This window comes from Calidris pugnax, unplaced genomic scaffold (genome assembly GCF_001431845.1).
Source record: "Calidris pugnax isolate Ruff unplaced genomic scaffold, ASM143184v1 scaffold2, whole genome shotgun sequence".
Taxonomy (NCBI): Eukaryota; Metazoa; Chordata; class Aves; order Charadriiformes; family Scolopacidae; genus Calidris; species Calidris pugnax.
The window spans coordinates 2,971,153-2,993,500 of NW_015090766.1; the positions used below are offsets into that span (position 1 = coordinate 2,971,153).

At 36.0% G+C, this 22,348-nt stretch overlaps 1 protein-coding gene across 7 annotated transcripts in view; it reads right to left on the bottom strand.

Annotated features, from left to right (window-relative positions):
• Nucleotides 1–679: 679 nt before the first annotated feature.
• The window catches only part of CDC14B (cell division cycle 14B), a 49,413-nt gene continuing 27,744 nt past the window's right edge, over nucleotides 680–22,348 (bottom strand). Inside the window, exons 6-14 of one of the 7 annotated variants that reach the window (XM_014936721.1) lie at nucleotides 21,669–21,735; nucleotides 20,144–20,206; nucleotides 19,177–19,264; nucleotides 18,605–18,835; nucleotides 16,735–16,873; nucleotides 16,450–16,603; nucleotides 15,601–15,701; nucleotides 7,332–7,448; nucleotides 680–4,076 (exon numbers count right to left, since the gene is read on the bottom strand). In XM_014936721.1, coding sequence (XP_014792207.1) covers nucleotides 4,040–4,076; nucleotides 7,332–7,448; nucleotides 15,601–15,701; nucleotides 16,450–16,603; nucleotides 16,735–16,873; nucleotides 18,605–18,835; nucleotides 19,177–19,264; nucleotides 20,144–20,206; nucleotides 21,669–21,735 — 997 coding nt within the window. In that variant the 3' untranslated portion in view covers nucleotides 680–4,039. Of the gene's footprint in view, nucleotides 4,080–7,331; nucleotides 7,449–12,934; nucleotides 13,081–15,600; nucleotides 15,702–16,449; nucleotides 16,604–16,734; nucleotides 16,874–18,604; nucleotides 18,836–19,176; nucleotides 19,265–20,143; nucleotides 20,207–21,668; nucleotides 21,736–22,348 lie in introns of those variants that run through there. The other 6 variants (XM_014936712.1, XM_014936747.1, XM_014936729.1 and 3 more) reach the window with 6 other exon arrangements.

A 22,348-nucleotide genomic window follows, 5' to 3' on the forward strand; every position in this document is an offset into this window, starting at 1 on the left:
ATTGTCATGTTCGGGCAAAAAGGTGAGGTCTGGGTTAACATTTGAGTTATTGATGCTGTAATGGAAGCATTTAGAACCATAGAATGGTCAGAGTTGGAAGGGACCTCAAAGATCATTGAGTTCCAACCCCCCTGCCATGGGCAGGGACACCTCCCACTAGACCAGGTTGCTCAAGGCCACATCCAGCCTGGCCTTGAACACTGCCAGGGATGGGGCATCCACAACTTCCCTGGGCAACCTGTTCCAGAGTCTCACCACCCTCACAGGAAAGAATTTCTTCCTAATACCTAAATCTCCCCTTGTTCAGTTTAAAACCGTTACCTCTCATCCTATTGCTCCACTCCCTGACAAAGAGTCCCTCCCCATCTCTCCTGTAGGCACCCTTCAGGTACTGGAAGGCTGCTGTGAGGTCTCCCTGGAACCTTCTCTTCTCCAGGCTGAACAACCCCAACTCTCTCAGCCTGTCTTTACAGGAGAGGTGCTCCAACCCTCTGACCATTTTTGTGGCCCTCCTCTGGACCAGTTCCAATAGGTCCATGTCCTTCCTGTGTTGAGGACTCCAGAGCTGGACACAGTACTCCAGGTGGGGTCTCATGAGAGCAGAGCAGAGGTGTAGAATCACCTCCCTTGACCTGCTGGCCACAATTCTTTTGATGCAGCCCAGGATGCGGTTGGCTTTCTGGGCTGCCAGCACACACTGCCAGCTCATGATGAGGTTCTCATCCACAAGCACTCCCAAGTCCTTCTCCTCAGGGCTGCTCTCAATCCATTCTCTGCCCAACCTGTATTTGTGCCTGGGATTGCCCAAATTGGGATTTGACCCAAGGTACTACAGCTTTTGAGTATACTGCATACTTTTGAATAAGAGATCAAGGGAGAATGCATCTGTCATGCATTTTAAAGAAGGGAAAGTATTTCTAAGGAAAAACTCCCAACTGACGACAGCAGAAATAACTGCTGCTGTCACAGCTCCCCAGCTGCTCTGTGGAACAATGGTGATGCAGCTGACACCACGTGTTCCATTTTGGCACTTAATACTTCACAGTTCAAAAAAGATTGAGAAACCATCCCTCCCCATGCCTACTCTTCATTCTTGTACTTAAGACAGCTTTGGTATGGCATAATAAAAAAGCTAGACAAAGTACCAAAAATTCAGAACAAACTAAGCAATACAATTAGATGGGACACAATGAGGTAATGAGGTAATTTTCCATGTAAGGCCGTTTGGAGAGTTCAATGACATCTATGTGTTTCTCACTAAGATAATAAGGTAGTGGAAGGGGTATCCTGAAACACATTGATGCCAAACATGCAGTTTTGGTTTAGCTAGAGTTGCTATTGTGTGTTTATGCATTTTTTTTTATGCAAATTTACTTCAGATGAACATGAAAGTGCTAATGGCTCTGCTGGTTACTGTAAAAGGGAAAATTCCAATTTGGAATTTGGAAGGAGTGTAAAATAGACTGATCATTTTTCGTTTAAAAACAAAGACTAAAAGAGGAAGCTCAGCTGAGAGAAGAATATTACTACTTCTTTCTTGCTTTGACTCTTATCCTCTCACTTTGATATCTATCATCAAATTTAAAATTAACCACGGCTCTGTAGTTAATTAAGCTTTTAGGTACTGACTTTATAGTTAGGGATGATTGTAGATAGTTGCTAAGGAGTGGGTCAAAGTGAATTGCTTGAAGGAACATCTGTAGCCTAATTATTTGGTCTTCCTGGGACATGTAAGACCTTAAATGGACGTGTAATCAAGATGTTTCTACAAACAATGGCAATTTGGCAGTGAAAACCCAAGTCCAGGCATTCTTAACTGAACTGTCTTCATTATAATACTAAAACACACACAGAGATGTCTAAAAGATCCATGTGAAAACCCTTCCTCCATGCAGGCACAGTGACTGAAGAGAGTGACACAGCAGATACTATAATTGTATATAAATTACTAAGCAATCCTTGTAACTGGGCATGTACTACCTTTCACTTTTGTTTAGAAATATATCAAGGAAACCAGCATGGGGTATGCTTGATTTGTGGAAATCCACCAAGCACCCAGGCCTGAATAAAAAGCAGTAACTTTCCTGTGTGTCAGAACTGGTTCATTGCACACCAGGCAACAAATGTGCTTTTTGGACAACAACCTCACCAGTTGCATCCCTTCTGCTTTCCAAGATAAGAATTTTCTTCCAAAATAAACACAGATTCATAGTTGCACAATAGAACTACTATTGTGGTTACCTGTAGTTCAGCTTTTGGGCAAGTGGCTTAAACAAAAAACAAAACCAAGAGAAGACAGGAAATTTTAACCACTGTATCAGGGTGAATTCTGTCCCTCTCTTTTAGGTGCTTTTTCACCTAGAAGAAAATGGTCGTGAGGGCGAAGGTTAAGAGGAAAACAAAAAGTATTTGGGGTCTGAGCCTCAACAGTCCTTTATTTTGCACCACACAAGCCTCTGCTATTTTCTTTGTATTCATATTTGCAAATTTTGACAATCCAAACTCATGGATGCTAACTGTAAGCTTACACTTCACATCCCACTTCCCATCTGAATCATGATGCTCTTGCCAGAAAATGTTTTCAGGCCAATGTGTGGTTATCCATACTGGCATTCAAAAATCACCAGCCTAACAGAAAGCTCAATTTGAATTTAAAAGGATGTAGACTGAAACAAGTCACTGAACCTGCCCGTTTACATTCATAAAAAGGAACTTCTCCCCTCCTTTCAGAAGTAATGTGCATCTTTAAAAACTTCAGTCATTCCATTGCTAACATTTCAGATCTCTCAATTTCTTCTACTTTCTACTGTAAGAGTCACTAAATCAACAGACAGCTATCATATTTAAGGCTATGTGGTAACAGTCCTCATCTGAAAGATATGCAGCTATAAACTTCAGTTGGCAGAGAAGGGTACATCACTGCAAAGTCAGCTTTGAGATCTCATAATGTGAAAAGTGGTGGGGAAAAAATGCTTGTAGTAGATGAAAATTTCAGTCTCAGACAGATTCCTCTAAAAATTACCCTGCTTTTTAACAGAGGTAAGCTGTATAAAAGCTATACCTACCCTTGAGTTCCACTACTAATCTCAGTGAACAGCAACCTTATTTTCCCTTTTTTGTGTGTTGCACTCATTAAGTGTCTCAAAGCTAAAAATCAGTGACACCCACATGTTAAGTGTACTGATAAAACCTGGGAAAAATTCCAGTCTTTTAGATACATTGATCTAAAGTTTCACCTAGAAGACTTGAAGATAAGAGAAGAAACAGTAATGATATTTCAATATGACAGCACTGCTTTAAATGGTACGCTGTTTTTCCTCCCCTTTAAAATCATACCAGGTTTAAAGCAATTACAACTAGTTAAAAGAGCCACCGGCTGTGAACAACTGAAAATCTGTTACTATTAAAACCAAGTTAATTATGTATAGTTAGCTTTTTCAAACTAATCAAACCACACAACCTTTGAAAATAAAGCACTCTTTGGTGGACAATATTTACTTCGTGTACTCAATACTGCAGCTTCATAAAAAACTTCATACAAAATAATAAAGAATAGCCAGTTAACACAGGAGAGTACCAATACTATAGGAAATATGCTTTTGTGTTTGATTTTCAGTCTCAAGTGGGGACTTGAGACCAGTCTGAATGAACAACACAGATTTATATACTTAAAAGCTCCCACCATCTTTTAATTTCTGGTGGTCAGCAGCTAAGTGATTGCCATCACAATTTATACACATGCATCATACATACTAGCAAACCCTCTTTATAATAGAGAGCGTAAGTATTTACACCTGAGTCTAAATCTACACAGATTTTGTTGGTTTTGTCTGGGGAAGTGATAGTACATTAGAAAAATGTCTACCAAGTATGTTGACATTCATTTTATTCTACAAGTATGGAAGAGATTCTTCTGTTTCACTTTTTTCTGAAAAATGGAGCCATAGTAATCTTCCTTGAATAGCATCAAGTCCTCTCTAGAGATCATATCCCCTTCATTCCTGAATATCCTCTTCAATGTTGGTTGCTTATTTGAAATTTAACACAGTACTTTTCTAGTCCTTGAGATGGACTGGCTGCTGAAATAAAACATATTTGAGGAAGAAAGTTAAATATGTACTCAATGTATGTAAAGCAAACATTTCTGGCAAGGTAAAATGAGCAAACAATACTTCAAAGAAAGAAACAGAAGATAAAAGTCACTGCATTTAAGAACATAGCAATATTGGTTGTAAAAAAAGCATAGGCTGGTCTGATTACAGACAGTATGAAGAAAGGAGGTGTTCCATATAGAAAAGTAACAGAGGATTGAAAGTACCATAATTTCATTAAGCGTATTTGCTGTAAGGTGTTCCTTTTCTTTCTCTCCCTCTGAGATACCAGACTGTAGGAAAAGTAGAAAGAATAGCAAAGAAACACTATTTTTTTTTAAAGCTAGATTTAGATCACGTATAGAGAAGCTCCAAAATGCTGCAGGTAGTTATCAGTGTTTGAACCACTGTGTGTAGAAGGCTGCTTTACAATTCCCAGCAAAGCAAAAGCAGATAAATTTTTGAAACATATTCCTCTTTGTTAGTTTTTGTGATATACCTCTCTGTTTAAAAGCAGTAAAGGAATCTATACAATACAGTTTTCATATATTTCTCCACATACTCCCAACTATTATTTTTTAATAACTTGACCTGCATTCCCTTGAGCACCTCGACCTACCAAAATTCTTTCACCACTCAGGATTTAATCTCGAATAAGTTACTTACTATATACATAACCCAAATTCTGTGATGTGTGGTAACACGGAAAAGACTGTTTCATTTGAGTCTTACCATAATTCAATATGTATGCATATGTGTATGCACCTTGTTAAAATAATACGAAGAGGAACTTCTCGGTAACTGGTAAATTTGCAAGGACATCTTAGGTGTAGAAACGAAGGCATCCACAGAAAAAGACTGTGGATAATGTGAATAACAGTGAATGTTATAAACAGGATTGAAATTCCCTAAATTCTCTTTGCAAAGCCAGAATAGAGCATTTTAGCTGTAAGTGGCTGTTTTGACTGAAAAATCATTCTGGGGGCATTCCATGATAGTATGCCCATGAGTCTGGAGGACAAAATGGCAAATGAATTACCCAGCTCTGCAGATTATATTGTGTTAGGATGGCCACAAATTTGATACATCTACAGTAACAATTGACTAAAACAACATAAGGCATCAACAAATAAGATTAATGTAACAATACTGCGAGATGTATCTGTTGGAACAGAAGACAGAAATGACAAGAAAACAAAAGAATAAGGGTACACAGTAACACTGGAAGTTCAAAGAAGGCAACAAGGTGTTGGCAAACACAGATGTTGGTTAGGGCATGATCCCAATTTTGTAATAATAACTATTCTCCTCTACTCTGCAATCCACCTGATCTTGAACAGGTGAATCAATTTGAGCACTATGAGGTAATGCAAACTGCACAGACTTCAAGAAATTAAATACACTCAAAAGAGATGAAGAAAAAAAAATGGGATGCTCAAAAAATAAATGAGTGAGGTTTTGCCAAATGCTACAGAAAAAATAAAAGGACACCTACAAGATTAACAACAAAGTACTGCATTTTAATTACATGAAGTTGCACAGACAGACTGAAGTAACTCTCTAGAGGGATCAGCACCCAATTAGCCTCTCAGATGACAAGGTATTTAAGAACTCCAGAACTGCAACATAACTATTTAGGACAAATTTGATTATTGGATACAAGGACAAAGTCACTGAAATTCTTTGACCTCAAAACTAATTAGAAAAGAACCTGTATGTGGAATGAAATATTTGGGGTAGAAGTTTTAGAAAATCCATTAAAATATCAAGTACTTTATGAAGTTTGAGATAAATCTGCTCTTTGGTCCACACAGTCATCGATCTAGCAATACACCTAAAGGACTTCTTTCAAAATAACTGAAATCTTCTATGAACTCTATTTTAGGGATGTTGAGTCCTACCTAAGGATACATATTATCATCTCACACAACACAAAGGTCAACTTGGGTTTGTGTTTTCCAGAAACTGAAAATCTCTGTTCAATTATGCATGTGCATGTATACAGCTACCAAGAGTTTCAAGGAGCTTAAAACTGGGAGAGGTGATAAGAATAAAAACAGCAGGCAGAATTCTACCAATCTGTTTAGACCTAAACTGATATGGTGAAAAAGACGCAAAATGGAGAAAAAACCCAACCAACCAAACACCAAACCTTGAGAAATACTTCAGATGTTTAGTAAAATCTGCATTCCGTGAAAAAGAGATTATATTTTAACATACTGTTATATGAATCAAAACATATAGCCATAGCTAAAAATTCTCTGACTAGAATTTACTGCAGTCTACTATTAATGACTATTTCTGTTGCCTGATAGAGTGAATTTTTTGTATTTCTGTTACCTTCAAGGGGGAAGAAAAGCTCTGTGGGGGAAAAAGCTGCACAAGAACATGGAATTTTCAGCAATATTTATAAATCAAACTATATAACTACTAATGTTATCTGCCACCTTTTACTCTCCTCAACAAAAGTAAGTCTCTTCAGCACCTGACAGACCCATTCAAAAGGTTTTCACTATAAGCATAAGACAAATTCTGGTCAATTTTAAGCACTGGGAATTGCTTGGAAATTATATTAAGCTACATTCCCAGGCTCATCTTTGATAATGACCTGGAGAGCTGCCATAGCTGCACACACAAAGAAATACACTAGTAGTGTGGCCGTGTGCTTCTGGGCCAAAAGGCAATTTCAGTCTTATATAAATTCATTTGAATTTAAAATTTCATTAAGCTTTACTGAACGCGTTGAGTTCGGATTATCAGTTGTGCTCTCAGCACAAAATCTCATAACAGCACACACATGCATTTTATCCACTTCACCTTTCCACTACTACTACATTTTAGTTATCCATCAAATTTCTCTTATTTTTGACTTCATGTACCGACTAATAATTGACTTAAAACTGTGACCAAGTTTTCCATCTCTTACTCCAAGTAGAGATTTGGTAAAGAAAGGCACTTTTTTGTTACCAAAATCCCTCACTTTCAGTAATTCTGACTCACATTAGGAATTACAATATAAAATTCTCAAACTTGAAAGACTAAGCGACATGAACAAATGACTTAAGATTTAAGGTTCCACATATTCTCAGTACGTGACATAAACCATAAAATTGTTTCTCATTTCCCATTCTTGGAGGAGAAGTTGAACTGTGGCAAAAGCTCCTGTAAGCAATGGATATGTCAGCTCAACGTATATGCCTAGAGAACAGTTACTGGATCTGTAAAGAGGGTAACTCTCACCTTTTTAAACTGTTTTTTCTTGCAGCAGACCTGGTAGTTCTTTTAGTAATGTCTGTACTGTCAGAAATGCTAGGTTCAGAGGTTTTATTTTTCTGAACACTGGACTGCAGAATTACTCTGAAAAGAGCAGGAAAAAAGAAAGATTATATAACCTGAAAGTTTCTAGGAGAACTGAAAAGAGGTTGCAGCAGATAAGTATCAGCTGGCTTTTCACAACTCATTCTGAAAAGCAGATTGTTCTGCCTGAAACACATCCTTCTCTCTGTAACATTCTTGTTTTAATTATGGTAATGCAAGTTGTTTTATTAGGGGCATAGTAATTTGGTTTGTTGTTTGGTTTTTGTTTCTTTGCTCTCAGTGAATGGATTAAATTAATGGCTTTGAATTTCCTGCCAGGTTTTTGGAAGATGAAAAGCTAAGAAATTGTATTTTAAATTACTGTTACAAAACAAAACAAAAAGATAAAATCTGAGGTATGCAACAAAAACATACATTATTTTCCAGACTGACACAGAAAGAAATTCAGAAACAAGCCCAACTAATTAAATTTGTGAGGGTCAAAGTCTAAATCACCTGCAATTAACTGTGAAATATTCTCTTCAAATACAGTGAGAAACTCATTGCATATGTTGGCATTTTCTGCTTATGGGGAATTACCACACCACAGTCAAAACTCAGCTTTACATGCTGGTTGTGCTTGATCACTTCTCTGGAAGACTCTAGAGCAATATATTGATTATCTCCTAAATGGGTAGATAAATCCTAGTGTTGCTTACATCAATAACAATAGAATTCCAGATTGTGAAATGCAAACTATTTTTAGCCATCAGCCAACTGGTTCTTTGGGAGACCATAGCTTCTGTATTCCTAAGTACCTGTAGTGAAATCATGATACTATGCAGACAAAAAGCGACAGCTGGTCAATGGAGTCCACAGATATCTATTTAGTGCATCATTTTCCATGTCTGTTCCCTAGTCACTGCATCTGTGCAAGTTTCCAACTATAAAACTATGCCTCATTTTAGATATTCAGAGCTAAGAATAAATTACTGTTTTCCTCCCCCTTTGACTGGAAATCAAAACCTTCATTACGTTGTATAAACTGCAGTCTGGTTGATTAATACTCTGAAGAAATTGTTTTCGAGGAATCCTAGACATGAACATGAAATGTAACTTTTGGAGCAAAAATGGACAGAAAAACATGAGAAAATATAAGTATTTTCATACTCACATAACATATTCACCAAAAACAGAAATAGAAAAAAATTCTATGATTTCACTGTTTTATATGGGTTTGATAACAGAACTAGGATGTGCTTTGGCGATAACACAATTTCATCTAAAATAAATTCTGTGCAGCAGTAAATCTGATCAGCAGCCTTATTTACCACATACTTCTAGATTGTTTAGCAAACAGAAGACTACAGAAGCACAAAGTTCAAGTATTTTAAATTTCTAATTGAACAAATCTCTCTGAATATTTCAGACTTGCAAATTCTCATAATTTAATTTGCAAAAGTCTAAGTCAAACAGTCTTCTCTTCCTCTGAGATAAGATACAAGACTGTAATGGCAAGTACTAATAAAATGCAAAGCAAACTGTACTGTAAACACAACACATTCAAAGTCGGTTATTCGAGGAATTCAGTTATTCAAGAGGCTGAAAATAAAACCCAGACACCTTCAACATCATATCATGCTTCTGTAGAAAACACTAATTATTCTAATAGAAACTTGTTCTCCTTGCATGCCCAAGGTGAAAAGGTTCAAAATCTGGAAGTTCACTTTAGAATTTCTCTTGTGTTTCAATATTAAAACTTAAAATTCTCTTTTCAGTGCCACAGTTGTCATACAACATAAGCAAATCTGGGCTACTGCACTTTCAACTAAGCTGCAAAAATGACACCAGTGGTGAAAAAAAGACCTGCATAGTACCTTTTATCTATACGTTCCAGGACTGAATTGAAACTACGAAGCTGGCTTAATCTCATAACATTTAGTCACTGAAATACAAGCATGACCAAATCATGGCACATGCTGCTTTATTAGTGCTCCCGCAGACAGAAATACGGAAAAATCATGTTTTCTCCTTAAATATATACATACAGAGTCTCTCTGTATGAAATGTATATTTCCTTTATATATATATATACACCTTTATATGAAAGGTACATATAAAGAAAGCAAGTTATTTGAAAGTCATCTAGTGGTTATAATCTTTCTCTTATAAAGTGCCTATTCTTTCTGGACATCAAAAGTTCAGAAAACAGGTCAGTATACACGGCTTAGACCTGTATACTTAGCCAGTGTGAACAGAAACACCATGAAGGGCTAAAATATCACCTTGCACAAACTCTTCATCTTTATAATGTATCATAGGTAAGTCCTTACTTCCCACAGAATTTCATTTTATCACTTCAAAACAAAGAAAGAAAAGAGGTTTTAAATGGGAATGTGACTCACAAAAAATAGTCACCACATATAATTGCACCTTAAAGCCAAACCAACCACAACATCGTCCTCCTAAGACTGCTCTATCTACCAAAGGGTAAGGATAAAAGGACCTGGCTTATGGGTCATCAGAGCCAGTTGTGAGCATGGTAGAACATATAACATCATCTGCTCTTCAGTAGATATGTCATTTTTACATCTCAGCAATATACAACTTCACACCCAAGAATAAAGATCAATTCAAATCCCTGTGAACAAAATATTTGCTGAATGAACAGATACATTTGAATCAGACTAAAATTCTAGACTTCCAAGGCTGATAGCACCTCAAGGGAAACAGACAAGGTTCCATTTACACAATCACCTGACATGATGTTACAACTAAACACCTGAAGTTGCTTTTGGGCCCAACAACTTCATCTTAGAAGCAGTAACAGTGCTATTAGAGCTTTTTATTAGCATGTATGTTTAAGGTAAAAGAAGAAACTTATCTTCAATGTATGGAATTTTGATTTAACACAATTAGACTAGCAGCCTCACTTGATAGCAGGTGTAATTGATAGGTCTTATAATGAGGTCACAGTATAGAGGAAATCCTTTCAAAGTCTCGGCACCAAAATATGAAACCACATTGAACTACATTGGAGAAGGGTAGGATCTTCAGGACACCTACCTTAATGCTTTGTAACTGTTCATGTAAAATAGCATGTCATGTTGTACGTGACAACAACCAACTTCTAGAAACACCAGCAGAAGGCCCATCTGATGTACATAAAGGTTTTCTAACTCAATTAAATATGGTATTTTTTTCTTTTTAAGAAAAAGCAGAATGTTTCCTGAACACAGGCTACAGGATGCTGTAGGCTACTCAAACTGGTAATCCGTATATCATAATAATTTTTCATCTCCAGTTAATCTGTAATGGACTCATCACTTGGCAGTTGTAAACCTAATATAATCCCCCAAACACCATACTAGTTTATATACTACTTTCTTATTCAAGCTAATACATTGGCCTTTAAACAAATCAAAACCTGCTTAAATGGAAGTGTTTGGGGTCAGTAGCACCATCTTTTCAATAGTTCTCAACTATTGAAAAAACAATCAACTATTGAGAAATTAATCCTCATAACAAGCTTTTTTAAAAGAAAAAATATTACATTATCCTAAGAAGTGATGAGGGGAAGAGAAGTTACACAGGAGTATATCTCCTCTGGCCTGCGGTGGGCACTTTATTCTTGCCAAGGCTATCCATTTTATAAGGCTATCAAATGCAATATTGCTTTCTCCTTTACTACCTCAGGTTTTTGAGGAAAACAGGCCAGAGATCTCTACCACTGTTCCAAGTCACTGATAGGCAACAAGTGACTGATACTTTTCAGCCTACAGGGCTCCAGCCAAAAGGACTGCCAGGCTGGCCCAGAGAAATTCGTGATACTGATTAATCATTTGATCTCTTAAAACACAAGGGGCACTAGCTGCATAATGGAGAGAATGTTACTCTAACTCTTAAGGGAAGCTTAAGTGTTTTCTCTTCTCCAACATAAACCAACACTGCATGATTGTCAATCCTGGATATGAGGCAGCAGCACCAGTAACCCAATTGTTTGCATCGTGGTACATTTACCAGCATCAAACAGTCTTTTCTCTTTCCCTCTAGCAAGGGAGTTTTTAGACAGAACACAAAACTGTAAGAGGAAAAAAAGGATGGCAATTGAGTGAAACTGATCTTACAGTATAGGAAAACAGGACAGATCTTTTTCTTTTTTTTTAACCAGTGTATTAAGTTCAGCTTTTTACGCGGTGTTTGGAAATCTGAGGTCTGACTTCTGGAAAACATGGGACAAGAAATTCTGCTACATTCAGTGTAAAACTTTGACAACAAGCCTCTCATTTGAACTGTTTTCTCAGACAAAGTAAAGTACCAACAGAAAAAAAAAAACCAACCAGCTAAAGTGACCTTTAGTTCAGCTTTCGTTTGGTTTATTTGTGTTTTTTTTTCTCCAGAAGAACAGATTAAGATGACCACAGCTAGGGCTAATAGGGTAACTGAATTGTTCACCAGGTCCCCCAGTTCTCATTATTTAGTTATTAGGTTATTTACTTTAGCAGAAAGAGTTCCATGCTTTTTATATGTTGTGACAAAAAGTTGCAAGGCTCAAAGTAACAAAGACAGAATCTCCTAGCCTTAATGTTCTACCAGGAGAGAATGCCTTTTCTTAGTAGAACTCTGGCGTAAAACACTTTTTCTGACCTATTCCGGTTTCCTGGCAGCTCCACGTGCTGCTGAATTTTTGTTTGGCCAAAAGATGAAAGTTGCCATTTGATGAAAAAATTGCACTTTTTAAGTGGAAGCAAGGCACAGCAGTCACTGCACCCACTCTGACAAAAGCAGCGTGTAGAAAAAGTGAAAACTGTACTCAAGGAACTAATATGTTTTTAATGCTTTACTCTGCTCCTGAATTCAAGTAACAGAAAAAAGGGATTTAAGTAGTAGTCTCATAAAGCTCTATAAAAAAATAATTGAGAACTAAAGAAGATGAAGCTAGACTGGATGGATAAACAAGTGACCCTTCACCTAATACTGCCTCATCTTCTGTTATGCTAAAAAGGAAAAAAGAAGTCTCATCTAACTGCCTCTTAATGGCACATAATACTATAACCTCTTAGTAAAAACTAAGACTTGTTGACATTCTAACAAATTCTAATTCTTGGCATTTCACATGAGTAAAACCATCCTTTGGGGAACTAAGCTTCTTCACAAATTCATGGATTTCAAAATAAAACTGGCACTAACAGCTCAATTTGCAACATGCAAAGAATAGGTTCATATTTTAAAGCAGTACTTTTTCCTTTTTACAAACATAGTTTTGCTTATATAATTTTGTTTATCTGCAGGAGCATGCAGAGAAGAAAGGCTTTAAAATGAGAAATTATCCTAATTATAGAAGCTTTGCACCTTTTTGTATTGCAAGCCAGCCATAAAAATCACTCAATTATTCCAAAGAATATATACAAAAATACGACAAAGCCAGAGCAGTGAAATTCACTCTTGCAACAAAGCCAGTAAGAAACATGACATGAAAACATGCATTTATGAGATGCGAGACAGAAAGCGTGAGGTATTGTAGAGAAATGGAATGGGACACTTACACAGTGGCTCTCTCTCAGGGGGTCCTGATGGTTACTATGTTCTTAAACCATCTAGACAGAATAGCAGGCTGGGCAGAAGGGAGCCACATACAATCCACCAGATGACAATGCTACACAATGTAGACACCAGCATAGCTAGGAGCCATCTAAAAAAGGGGTTGGAGGGGGGAGGAAAAGATGAACAAAAATTCAAAAGCAAAAGCTATTGGTGCATTTCAGCTTGTTTCAAGTTCTTCAAACACATATTGCTCTATAACCATTGCCACGCATTTTCTTACTTTTTATGACTGTAACAATCCATGCAATGATAAATTGCCAAATGTAGTATGCGTGTGTTGCTGGAATCAAAGCAAATTTTCTGAAATCCCCACTATAGTCATCTATTCCAAGGAAAGTTTACATTGCTCTTTAAAAAATAAGCGCATGCTGGGGCCGTACATCTCTGACCACTTGCTGCCATCTTTTACACAATTTGATCAGCCTGTACTCATATATCCTACTTGAAAATCACGTATTTTAACACTAAAACAGTAGATCGGATCAATTTGTAGGAACAATTTATGTACAGATGCTGATGATGGGGTATATTACCTTCCTGTGTTTAAAGTAGCAAAAGCTAATTCATAATCCTTTCCAAAGGTGCTGAACATTGCTAATTAAACACACTAAGTATAATTAGAAGTATCCATTCATCAAAGCATACAGAGTTTCTACAACCAAATACAATAAACATTAACAAATGTTATACATAAATCCCTTGCAACTTAAATGTAAGAAATGTCTCTAGCTCTCAAAGACTGTAATTGTCCCACCTTCTGGTGCTCTTACTTTGCTTTTTTTTGTTTCTTTTCTGCGAAATATAACTACATAGAGGATTCTGAAGCTTCTTTCTGTTTGCTTAGATAAAATTAAATCATTTCGCTGCAAGATTAATTGTTTTTAACAGCCTGAACTAAAAAGGGAAAAAGTCTGACACCTCTTCTAGTAAGGAAGACTTCTGACCCAGGTAAGGCAGCTAAGTATTTCTAGTGATATTTTCATTTAACAATAGCAGTACAAATAATGTAAAAAGCTATACATTCATTTTTCACCAAAATATTTCAAGCTGCAAACCATACATGTAACTCGGGGGAACAGGAGGTGGGAAATTCCAACTCCCTGTGTGACTATGCACACTATAAAACAACTATAAGCTCTAGATCAATTACTTTAATGCCACAGAAGTACAAGCTAACTAGTTTTGATTAGAGCAGTTGTTGCAGAATGCTTCATGAACGGACCAATATTTTAATAGTTGATAAGCTTTCTGCATATGAAGACAATGGCTTTGAATAGATTACTATAAAGACTACATTTATTCTGTGGAACATATAATAAACAAGACCTTTCACAACCTTTATTACATGACTTAAAGTACCTTTTATGAAAAAATATTATGAAGTGGAAACTAAGGCTCTGTGTGCCTTAGAAATTAATGTGCAATGCAGCTGTTTCTGTACTGTCTTATTTGAGTTAACCAAGGTGATGTATTTTGGGTTTTTTTTAATGTCAACTGGGTACAGGCTTTGTTCTGAATCTGTTGTTTCTTATATGATTGCCTGTGTATATGATGAGCATGAACAAAAGAGAATCTTTTAAGACAAAAGCACAATTCTTACATAGCAATCTGTGACGGTTTCAAAAAACATATTACTTTACATTCAGCGCATTCTTACTACATACGTCTCACCTTTTCAAAAAGTCTGATGACACTGTTTGGTCTTTTAAAAAAAAAAAAAAAAGAACAACAAAAAGAAGAAAGGCCAGCAGCTAGCAGCATCATCCCCTACAGAAAGACAGCACAATAAAAGCCAAGTTGCCTTTGGTCTGTGACTCTGGTGCTGTGTTATTTGCAAAAATATGACAGCTAAGGGTCTCCATTTCTCTCCTAGCAACCAAATGAAATCCAGATATGTCTTGCAAGTCCTGCATTCTCTTGTAGTTTATTTAAGGGCAGACAGAAAGTTTTTCTACCTACAGTTATTACAAGCTACAACAGATGCAATGGCTATTACAAACTTTCTTTTAGAGGTGGTGTTCCAGTTCCTGTCTAAAATAAAGGTTCCTTGAGGAGAAATGGACTTGTTTTGAATTTAGTTACTGAAATAGTGCTGCTCCCTGCCTTCCAGATCTACCAGTTGTTATCCCAAAACCCATAGGATTTAGGAAAATTTCCTCTCCAAGGAAGAGGAAGTGAAAGGAGGCTAAAGATTCTTCTTTCAAATCCTAGATAGCTGACTTTACTTCAAAAAATGCATACTTTATTTCAGCCAATCAAACACCACCATGGAGAGTCATACTCTTCCATTTTTATGCTACCAGAGGAAGCACAAGGAATGTTTGTGATTGAACTAGAAGTAAAGCATTCAGAAATACTACAGGAGCTTGTAAAGCGCAGACTACTGGAATCAGAAACAATGCAGAAAACTAGAAACTGAATGATGCAGCTCTTTAACCAAGTTCTCCTGCCTCCTTTGCACTCACCAAGCCTTCAGAGAAATTGTGAATCTCATGCTTGTTTTAAATGAGTAAAAGCAGCCTTGGCAATAAACTCTTGGAGGCAAAAGGAGGTGTGCTTAAAGAGGAGGATAAAAGTATTTCTTGCATTTATACATTCAGGAACTCACGTTAACACTGATGGAGTTGGAGCTTTTGCCTGTCTTCTACTTTTCAGAGCACGAAGTTTATCACCTTGTGTTACACAATTTGTTTCATCTTCATCACTGTACTGGATAAGTGGAGGCAGGGAAGGGGTAAATCAAGATTAAAATATAGACACTTAGACATTTAAGAATTAACCTTATCTTAAAACTTGAAGTTAGAATTATCCTAACAGGAAAGTTTGTCAGCATAAAATCAAAGGAAATTCATTTGCATAAATACAATGCTGTTCTTTCCAGTTTCCTGTTTGCTGGTTTTAAACCTGCGAACCATTAAGTGGTCTCATGAATTACATGCATCAGAATGTTGTCTACCTTTAAAACAGTTGAAACAATATCAAGTGTTTGCTTAGGTACAATTTTCACTCAAGTACGGCATTTTCCTCCTTCACTTACCTTCTTAAAACAGCAGGTTTTTTTAAAATGTAGCATCAAAAAGTATTATAGAAATTGCAGTTACTTTGAAACTAAAAAGAGCAAAAAACCTTTCATCTCTTCCCTCTAAGCACATATAATGAAGTAATAGACAATCCAAAACAAAATCACAGTGTTTTTGATTGCAAATTTTAAATACTTTTTTTGTTCTAATATCTACCTATTAAAGTATAAGGATGCTCCTACTTCACCTGTCTACTGCACTTTATTTTTCATACTTGCTGTCCATAACTTCCCCCCCCATATCCTTTGATACAAAAAGTGCAAACAGAAAACAATTTGATTAACAAAGTTTTACTGTACCCACAGGTTTCTTCAGAACCTGAGAGATCCTCAACAGCAGAAACAACTTTTATAAGAGCACAATGTTCAGATGGTTACCAGTTCTATGTCCTTTCGGCTCATTCTCCTGTTTCTTGTATCGTTAATTGAAATATCATCTACTCCTGAGAGAATTCTTGTTACAGCAATTTTACGGTTTCCTTTCAACTTTGCACGGAAAATATCTCCTTCTGTCCAAAGTTCTGCCTGTTTGCTATCATAACATGGAAAAAAAAGCCCAAACCACAACAAATTAACACTAAAGATTATTAAGTGCACAATAAAAGAAGAAGAAAAAAGACATCTAGATCTATTTTTGGAATCATTTAAAGTTAATTTACTTACTCCATCAGGAAGTGTTGTTGCGGTCCAATCACTGAACCAGGTCTATTTATTCTAATCCAGGCAATAGTTTCAGCAGCTGTCATCCGATAATGCTTCATAATATAACAGGCAATAAGTGTGCCAGTTCGTCCAAGACCAGCTGTGTAAGATAAAAAAATGGCTTCTTTTATATACCCATCTTCATCTGGAATCTGCTGTAGCTACTTGGACAAATAAGTTACTTGCCTAGTTTATTAAACAAGCCTCTTACTATGCAATCCACCTTTTGAATTTTTTTTCCATACACAAAGATGCTACCACATTCATTCGTTTTTTTTTTTCAGTGAGGTAACCTTCCAAAGCCATTGACTTTACAAATATCTTTAAGTTTATCTATCTTTTTTTACTTATCTATCTATGAATATGTATAAGAATGTTTTTGTGCACAGGATAAAACATCTGGCTTTTTTCCAAAACTCTCAAAGCACCTCTTACAAATTGTATTACGTTGCCCAGAAACCAGCTGCTCTTCCAATCCCTCCTCTAACTAATCTGTTAATTTAGTTGCCAAGAAAAAGACAAATTTTGCAAAAAGCAAGTCTGGTACTAGCTGCCTCAGGCAAAAAGTACTCCAGAATGAGGAACCTTCTTTTCAAAGGCCCTCAAAACAGTTCTATTTACCTTGGGAAACATGAGAAGGAAAGGAGGACAGCTCCAGCTAAGCAGCTTCTCTCCTCAATGACTTGCTATAAATGCCAAACCACACAACACCTTCTGTCATTTAACAAGAGACTAATCTTCAGTTCAGCCCAATAGTCAAGACAACCACACAACCTTGATGAGCTTTAAGAACAGGCTACAGCATTTTACTCTTTTCTCAAGAGTAAGAGCAGGTTGAGAAACATAAAACAGTGTAGACACTATTAGTATGATAAATACCAAAGCACAGCTTAATTTGAAAGAAAACAAAGCCTTGTACCCTTAATACTCAGTACTCAGTCATAATTACATTAAGCAATATGCCCAAATTTATCAGCTCAGTGGAGTATAAAAGTATGCATTTGCTTCCCAACAGTTAAGAGGATGTTTTTACCAATTCTACTTCACAGTATAACCTTGTTAAACACACAGCAAATGGATGGCAGATCCAGGAACAAAAATGCAGTCTTTGCAGCTTCCAGGCAAATGAGTTAAGAAAAGGCCGTTCTCCTTCAATCACAGCATTATCAGGAATGTTAGTGAGGAAAAGTTTGTGTCTGATAGACTATTAAAGATGGTGTTGGAAGGGAAACATAGTTCCTCTAGAACCACAGAAAACTCTGTCTTTATAGTTGCTGATAATCTTTTCCTTGGCAGACCAATTCTGGAGGAACAGATATTCACAACATACCCAATGTAGCTTATATAAAGGATTTCTGAGGGATAAAGATTTCTGTGGTTCTGGAAGAACACTCATACTTTATGAGGAATCTCCTCAAAAAGCTGCATTGACATTTTCAGAAGTTTATGACTTGGTATATTGAACCATGTATTTTCAGAAAGATCTATAAACCTTGCCAGGAATTCAAATTCCTTCTCAAGACCATCCTGTGACAGTGCTAACACCTTCTAACAGAAAGCTGTTAGTATCAGCAAGCTCACTTTCCCCAACCTCCTTCTTGCAAACAGCTGGGAAGATTTTTCTAGAACTTAAAAATTTAGAAGATGAAGTGCAGAACAGAAGCCTATGTATGGAATACATACGTATGGAATACATACTCTTAGCAGAGTACTTCTCTTAGAGAAGTTAGTAACTAAATATAATATAAACATAATGGAATTATAATGCAAAATACCTCAGGAACTGTAACTATAAGCATCACTTGTAATATAAATTGTTTTTACGCTATACCTTTGCAGTGAACGGCTATAACACCTTCAGCATTTTCACAAATATTTAGAAATGTTTTAACTATAGTATCACTAGGTGTGCTTCCATCAGCAAAGAAGAGGTCAAAATGCTCAAATCCAGCATCTGTAAATCGTTTGGCATCATACAGTTTTTTGTTGAGGCGTATTATAGTGGTGACCTTATGTTTCCTGAAGTATGGGAAATAAGCTTCTGGAGCATGGTGGGGATAGCCTATTTGAAAAAAAAGAAAGGAAAAACAAAGGAACAGAGTAAGGCTCAAACTACAGAAATAAACAAAGACTCAAAAACAAGAGATGAAAAAAACTTGAAAACAGAATTCATGTTCAACACAAAGAAATAGACTAACCGAAAATGGAATTTTAACATAATCACCTAGGTCAGATACAATCAAACCAAACATTAAAATTTTACCGCCAGGGTTCTTACAAAAGAAAAAGAGCCAAGGAAAAAACACACTGTTTGAGGAACAATTTTTAAAGCTTGTTCTTACTGATGACAATCAGCTAAGAAAGCAGTGGGCTTGTGTCCCCCACCTCCTCTTTTAAGCATACCATTTTCAATTTTACTTCTTGAATGAGGTCCACTGAAGGCAATGAATTTGTTTGGTATTATCCAGTTAAAATCTCCATTTTCTGCTCTCTGTCAAGAGAAAATGCTTGATTTATCATTATCCCTGTATTTTCAGGCTTTTCCTTATTGTTTCAAAACACATGCTAGATAGCCAAAGGAAGTTACGTTAGTCGCCTGCTTTCTTTTCCATCGGGAGGATGCCAGATGCTCTCAAACTCACTTTTCTTGACCGTGTTCTCCTCTTTCTAAATCAGTTTTAGAACAACACAACTGATGCCCTTCAGATTAAGGGCAGCTTCCAGTTTTTAATTTTTTATAGGTTTCTAAATTATGACCCTGACCTTACCTCTGTTCACCATTATAAATATTGTTTTTTTAGATTTTAAGAACACAATTTTCTCTTTACAGATAACTGGCAGCTTTACATTTCTGAGACTGCATATAGTCAAGAGTTGTAGTCCTTCATTGACATATTCATTTCCCAAGCCCTGAAGTGGATTTTATAGGCTTGGAATTTCCCAGCCATCTTTCTTTCTTTACCTCGAAGAGTGTTATTATACATTTGCCATGTATTCACAGATAAATACTTTAATTGTTCTCCAGAATTCAGTTAGACTTAGACTTGTATGCCCTTGAAGTTTCTCATGAGAATATGCACTGCCTCTAAAAGTGGCCCAATTGCCGCTCCCCAATCATCTTCCAGAGTTTCAATAATAATGGAGAAAAGTATTTATTTCCATTTCAGTTTCTGCTTTTCCCCCATGTTTGAGGCTGACTATACTTAAATCTGAATTTCAATATTCTCTCTCTGACCACACACCTTTACAATCAAAGTTTAAAGAGACAAAACAGAAATGGAACCTAATACTACAAAAAAATAACACGTATTATAAGCATCTTATAATTAGTAACAGCAAACAAATCAGAAGACTGATACTGAACACTTACTTCATAATGCTCATATTCATTTACATCAAACGTATTGAAATCCAGGAAACCATACTGCAAAGCCTAAAATTCAGAATACAGGTTTTAACAAAGACAACATCTTTTCAATGAGGACAGTTTATCATTCTTTCAGGTTATTGAAATCCTCTTAGTATTTTCTACTCTTTCAGATAGATTTCTTCATCTATTTGGAAAAGATAAAGATCAATTTAGTCTTGGTTCAAAACAGATTTGTAAATCGTAATATAATTGAAGTTAGACAAGCAAATCCACTCTTTTTTCATTGAATTACTAAAAAAATCCAGACTACAGAAGCATTCAGTCTTTTTATTACTGCTAGGAGTACAAAATAAAAAAGAGAAAAATAACTGGCAAAAATTATATATTGAAATTATCAGCACATTCTAAAATCTGCATTCAAGGACTGTACATATTTTTGTGCATCAATGCTATTTGCTCTCATTATGATGCTAATATCTTCACTGAATTTAAAGTGTTTGCAGACACACAGTCCTAAGCAGACACTAGAGGGGTCCCGGATGTTCTGTAATTATCCACAACCATTATATTTACTATTATATAAAAAATGTAAACATTTGGGTAACTGGCAGTTTACCCACTTGCTAAGTCAGGAAGTACACACAAATGTAAAATTTGTAAATGTAAAAATTAGAATGTAAAATACTACATTCTAATCTCTTTACATTCTAATCTCCTCATTCACTGCATAATCTGTAGCTTTACTTGCTGTTCACCGGTACTAAGAAGAATAGCAACTCACTTTAGGCATACAAGCAGCCAGTGCCAACACATCCAAAAAAGCTGAAAATCACAAATCTGCAAGAAACTTGCTTAATCAGTAAACCCACCAGTATTTGGCAGAGACACTCATGATAAAAAAGACACTAGTAGGGTAGAAGGCTGCAGAAATCCCCATTGCACTACTCGTACAGTGTAAAAAGAGTTCATATAAATTTCCTTGCCTTCAATGCCACATTACTTCACCATTATATTGCTATAAAATATTAGATTATGATAATTTGTAGTTGTAAAAAAAAAAAAGCACCTTCCTACTAACATTTGTTCTATTTGTATTACTAAAGCAAAACTTTAAGTCATTAGCACATGCTGCAAATGCCTTAAAGATATCACTAACCAATTCAAAACCACTTTCAAAGGCTATATTCAGCCTAAAATGTATCACTGGGGGAGCATAGAATAAACCTATTGTATAGCTCTTAGGGATTAGATGTCTGAATAACTGTCCTGAGAGACTACATAAAAAACCCCTCAAAATTCCTCCTTTAAAATCTTCACTAGTTGATTACATACGGTATCGGTCAACTCCTATGGATGCTGTATCTAGAAATTTTGTTACAATGCATAATACATAATAACCTAAGCAACAATCAGAAAAATCTGCTACTGCACAGCTCTAATTGGATCCTAGTTTACTAAGCCTTCTTTTTCTGCTGGGCAATATTTAGCTGACCTTTTGTAATATGAAAAATATTGTTTTACTAACCTTGTTTATTGCATGAAAACAGTCCAGCAATGTGAGATGAAAACTGCAAGTACCAAAGGAAGCATCCCTATAACATATGATGACCAAAACAATAAAATTATCCCATTTTAATCCAAATGAAAACAGCTAAAGATATTTCTCTAAAAGACCTTTAAAAAATTGCTTCAAGATAATAACAATTATGGTGAAATAATTATATCAAATGATTACTTCATTTCCCATACTTTGCATCTTACAACAATAACAAAACAAAAAATAAGTTATGTTAACAGATGATCCAAGAGTAAGGTTACTCCAGTTGTAGTTTTGGTAAAACTGACATTCAATTTCTGACATGAACATTGAAACTGGTATGTTTCAGTGTTCATGTTAACGAAGACAGCACAAGCTCCTTCTGGCAAAAGCTAATGCCTGAGTTAGTAACATATTCTAACATACACCCTTAGAACATTTTCTTCTGAAATAAACTTCCAAAAAAGCAAATTGTAACACAAGGCAAATTTTCTTCAAACTCCATGTAGAATTAAAAAAGATCCTGTGCATATGTATTCTATGTATATGTGAACAGCTTCTTCTTAATAAAACTAAGATATACATTTGTGTAGATCTATTAAAAGATTTTCCTTAAGATGCATAAAATAGTTTATGCTTAAACATGAGAATAAACTAGTTTTCATTAA